Source organism: Sinocyclocheilus anshuiensis, unplaced genomic scaffold (assembly GCF_001515605.1).
Source record: "Sinocyclocheilus anshuiensis isolate Anshui unplaced genomic scaffold, SAMN03320099.WGS_v1.1 scaffold70, whole genome shotgun sequence".
NCBI classification, from domain to species: Eukaryota; Metazoa; Chordata; class Actinopteri; order Cypriniformes; family Cyprinidae; genus Sinocyclocheilus; species Sinocyclocheilus anshuiensis.
This window is the reverse complement of record NW_015542377.1, coordinates 2,810,031-2,814,621: the sequence shown is the minus strand read 5'-3', so window position 1 is coordinate 2,814,621 and position 4,591 is coordinate 2,810,031. Positions and strand designations below refer to the sequence as shown.

The 4,591-nt window shown below is 40.1% G+C and overlaps 1 protein-coding gene and 1 long non-coding RNA gene across 3 annotated transcripts in view; one reads left to right on the top strand and one right to left on the bottom strand.

The window, feature by feature from the left end:
- LOC107692398 (uncharacterized) overlaps nt 1–1,698 on the top strand; it is an 11,418-nt gene extending 9,720 nt beyond the window's left edge. For both annotated transcript variants that reach the window (XR_001634643.1, XR_001634641.1), the window contains one exon: nt 1,620–1,698. This is a non-coding gene — a long non-coding RNA (uncharacterized LOC107692398). The remainder of the gene's footprint in view (nt 1–1,619) is intronic.
- LOC107692397 (phosphatidylinositol 3-kinase regulatory subunit gamma-like) overlaps nt 1–4,591 on the bottom strand; it is a 169,851-nt gene that overhangs the window by 3,064 nt on the left and 162,196 nt on the right. The window contains exons 9-15 of the mRNA XM_016491437.1: nt 3,316–3,414; nt 3,042–3,222; nt 2,371–2,496; nt 2,032–2,174; nt 1,773–1,949; nt 1,591–1,665; nt 1,331–1,501 (exon numbers count right to left, since the gene is read on the bottom strand). Coding sequence (XP_016346923.1) covers nt 1,331–1,501; nt 1,591–1,665; nt 1,773–1,949; nt 2,032–2,174; nt 2,371–2,496; nt 3,042–3,222; nt 3,316–3,414 — 972 coding nt within the window. The remainder of the gene's footprint in view (nt 1–1,330; nt 1,502–1,590; nt 1,666–1,772; nt 1,950–2,031; nt 2,175–2,370; nt 2,497–3,041; nt 3,223–3,315; nt 3,415–4,591) is intronic.

The following is a 4,591-nucleotide window of genomic DNA, read 5'->3' as shown; positions in this document are numbered from 1 at the left end:
ATTTGTAAGTTGCTTTGGATAAAAGCGTCTGCTAAATGACAAAATTTAAATATAATGTAAATAACAAAACTAAAATGAAATTTTAAAACAAGCCCCAGATCAAATAAATAAGTATGTTAACACAAATAAAATAAATATCTTAATATAAACAAACTGAGGCTTTGTCTGTGCTCTTTCCATTTAAAATTAGGCAGGCAACCACTGCATTTTAATCATGATCCAAACAAAGATGCTGCATACATGCAACATGAGCAGTTTAATCTAAATTAGATTGTATAATTTCGAAATTTGAAGCAAAAACAGAATGGTTTGACTTCAGTTTCGTGAAACTACATAAAAAATATCTGCATGAAACAAACAGCAGAACTGAATTAGACGCAGATTCACTCTCTGCCAGCAGGTGGCGCTTAAAGCGTTTCCTTGGTTTCCGCTGTAATCAAAGCAGCGCTGCACTTATGAACTTTAATATGCATTATACAGAGGCAAGATGAAAAGAAAATATACCATCTAAATTTTTCTAAAGACAGTAAGTTCCCCTCAGACATGCATTCATATAAACTCCTACCCCTAATTGAATCGCGATTTGTTTACCATCTCAACCGATTTTAATCATCACATATTTTAATCGATTTTCAACCGGCTCCTGGTTAATCGTTACATCCCTATGCGGAGGAGACTAATTGATGAATAAAGTCGTTTTTTTTTCTTTTTTCTTTTTCGCACAAAAAGTATTCTCGTAGCTTTCTATAATTGCGGATGAACCACTGATGTCACATGGATTATTTTACAGATCTCCTTGATACGTCTCTGAACTTGGGAACATTTCAGTTGCGTTGCTGTCTATGCAGGGTCAGACAGCTCTCAGATTCCATCAAAAATATCTTAATTTGTGTTCTGAAGATGAACGAAGGTCTTACGGGTTTGAAACGATTAATTTTATTTTATATTGAAACAGAGGAGATGGGAAATTATTAGGTGGCAGAGAATGGAAATAGGAGACCAGATCTGAACCTAAGCTAAGGTGAAGGAGACACAAAGAAAACTGTATAGACTGAAATGGCCTTAATGTTAAAGGTTTAATGCAAGTTTGTCATTTAGTATAAGATTGTGAACATAAATTTAATTTTAATTCTAAAACTATATGGAATTTTTGTAAAATAGACAAACTGTAAAATTGACTTGAAAAATGGAGAAAAAAAAAGACAAAAAATACCTAGGCCATGGAGGTTTACGGTCAAAGAAAACAATTTGTTGACACTTGAAGAAATAATAATTCTCCCACTTCATTGCCATAACTTTCACCTCACTGTCTACATCTTAAGATACTCACACAACAGAGCAGGCGTAACAGCCCTTCTTGCTGCTCTCGCGGATGAGGAAGGCTCCATCGGGTTTGCCGTGTAGCAAGTCCTCTGCCTGCGTTCGGTTAAGGTCCCCCACAAACCAGCTCTTCTCATCGTAGTGTGGCAGATTCTCATCCTCCTCACTGACGAAGTAGGCGCTGTGATTTTGAGAGGAAATGTGTTAGATGCTGTGATGGAGGCAGTCATTTATCAAACCTGTGGTCTCAAATATGACAATTTGACTTACTCATCAGTGTTCTCGTTTTTGATCCCCAGCCAATCGTTTATTCGTTTCTGTCGAACACCTTTATGATTGAGCCAACTGCATGAGAAAGAAGCAATGAAGTGTTTACACATGGAGAAAAAAAAACTGTCAACTCTAACAGAACAATGATGACGAAATGAACTGCAAAGGAAGGATAATCTTACACAAGGTACTGATCTCTAATCTTTCTGAGCTGAATAAGATCTGGCTTCAAGCTGTTCATTTTCTTGTCCGTCTCCCTGTTGTCTAGAGCCTGTGTTTTCAGGTCCTGTTCAAGCCGGGTCTTACTGTCGTGAATCTCGCCAAGACGGGATTTGAGCTTCTCATAGTTCATCATAATCCTGAGAGAGAAACAAGAACTATTTGTAAACCCATAGATCAAGGCTGCTGACCAGAGCGCTCTTAATTGAGGACTGTGTGTACCTTTCAATCTCTTTGTCATTGCCCTCTCTGCGGAATCGCTCAATGTATTCTTTACTGTAGCGTTCCTGCGTGTGACACTGTTCTTCAAAAATTTTTATGGTCTCATTGAAGGCCTCTATTGCAGTACGTTTCATCTGGATCTCCTGCAATCAAAGGAAAGATAAATCAATGGATGTGATGCGACCTCAAAAGGGCTGTGCCTCTTAATAGACTTGGTTAACTGGTCAATGGGCTTCTGCAACGGAATAAATTGTTTGTGTCCATGTTGTGCATGTGGCGTTTAGCACTGCAGTTAATGGGTCGTCTAGCGATCCAACAGTGATGTTCTAAGAGGCTTACCTGTGAGGTTTTTGTGTGCTCCTCATAGAGTCTGTCATATTCTTTACTCTTCTCCTGATATTGATTGTGATATTCCTGGAGTTTCCTCCCCACTGCATCAATGTTGTCCTCTTTCACCAGCTGATCCTGAAAGAGCAAGAGTAAATGCATTGTTATTGGTATGAATGGCTGAGCGAAGAAAAGTGGGATGGGAAAAAGGACTGCTCACAGCAACATACTGTAGGTTTTGCTTACAAAGTGAAAGCCATTTTTCAGGAATTTTCTTCCAGGAATCATTAATAAAAATCTTGGAATCTGTAAGTGCCTCTCGAGGGCTTACATTTGTGGAACCCCCTAAATAATGAGCACCTGTGTGTCTGAGAAAGATACAGGGAGGGTGATGGAGGGAGCGGTGTATTGGAGAATAAATGCCTGGATGGCCTTTCGACATTGTGGATGTGTGCAATTATTTAGGAGGTGCACTGCTGTGGCAATAAACAAAGTAATATTTCGTGCCAAAAGCATCCTGCTGCCTCTGCAGTTTCACTCACAACAAGCTGCACAATTCATTCAGCAAACACGCTCTTTAGGGCCGGAGCGAGGGAGGTAGAGGTGGGTGGACAAAGAGGTAAAAGGAAAGGAAGGGATGGCTGTAAATGTGATACCCCCACCCACAATCTAAACCCATTTACCTGCTGGTAGCGGGAGACGGGATACATGAGCTTTACGTCCAGTTTGGTGTTGTACTGGGCCAGTGACTCGTGCCTGTAGTGATTGATGAGCTCCACTACTGAGCTGAATGTGAGCGGGTCTGAGAATCCGTACTTCCCATCCCGATGATAGATCTTTATTAGCTTATTGTTTCCACCTTTCCTGCAGGAAAAAAAAAGAAATTGTGTTGGACCACAGATCAATAAAAGATGAATGGAGCAGTTTTAAACCGTATCAAAAAATATTTCGAGTTACCTTAGCGTTAGTGTGTAATCTCCCTGCATCTTGGTCGAGGCGTCCCGTACCAGGAAAGTACCATCAGGCATGTCTCTCAGTTTGTCGTTCACCTCTTCCCTGCACAGAAAAGAGTGAATGGTGCAATTACTCCACACATCAAATCTTGCTCTTAATAATTAATAATTACAGCTAAAATAAGTTTTCGTGGCCCCTATCCTTCACTCCTTGGAAATGGCTGACACACAAAAAAACATGACTTTTCTCTTTGCCTGGCTGTATAAATAAATTTGTTCTGGCAGAGGGCAAAGGCACTGGTCTGTGACCATACTGCCTGCTACAGCCGTCTGGGAGAGTGTGAGACATCTTTGAATGGTTTAACTGTTGACCCGATACTGCACGCCCACATGTACAACGATGTCTCCAACTCCTGTCTTGAAATCAGACAGTCTGTCTCTTTAAAAGTGCCTCCAGATGACCAGCGGCGCAGCTGTCAGGCTAAAAAGACTTTCCTGCTTTTTTGCCGCCTCCTCCATTTTAGTCTAGGAGGAATGTCACACCCCTTGACTTCCAGGCCTCCTCCCATTCTCCTGACAGCCAACAGACTAGTCATGCTGGAGCTCAGCAGACCCCGGCCCTGGCTCTCAGGAGGGGGTATATTTAGCCTACTTTGGGCTGCTGAGGTAAGGAACCTTTGACTAAGCAATGCTCCCACATTTCAGGAGTCCTCTCTGCAGTGAGAGCTGTGGGAATCAGGTACATTTTTAGGCTGCAGTGCATCAGCAAATTCATCATTTAGGGGAGGTGCCCTATTTTAGTAACATGAGATAAATTTCACAAACAATTCTGCTTCTGTAATGTGATGTAATTAAATGAAAAAAAAAAAAATCTTAAATCGCTTAATCATAACTGTTTATCAAGACATTTTTATCTGTGTAATAACAGGCACAGATGAATTTTGCACAGTAAATAGTACATATTATAAATAAAGAGAGTCAATTTTGATTTAATCTAAGCTCAAGCCTAGAAGAAAATCAGGAATCCAAGACAGGCATGCAGATGATTAACATGGCTGAGAATCATTACTATGTACTCAACTGAAACTGTGTGCCCAGTAGTGTTGTTTTTGGCGGCCTGTTTTAATTTGAGTTTTAGTCTAGTCTTTGTGTGAAGCTGTCATTTTAGTTTTTATTAGTTTTAGTCACGTTCATACTCTTTTTAGTCTAGTCAAGATTTAGTCAACTAAAAGTCTGAGCATTTTAGTCTTATTTTAGTCAGAATTATCCATGACTATTTT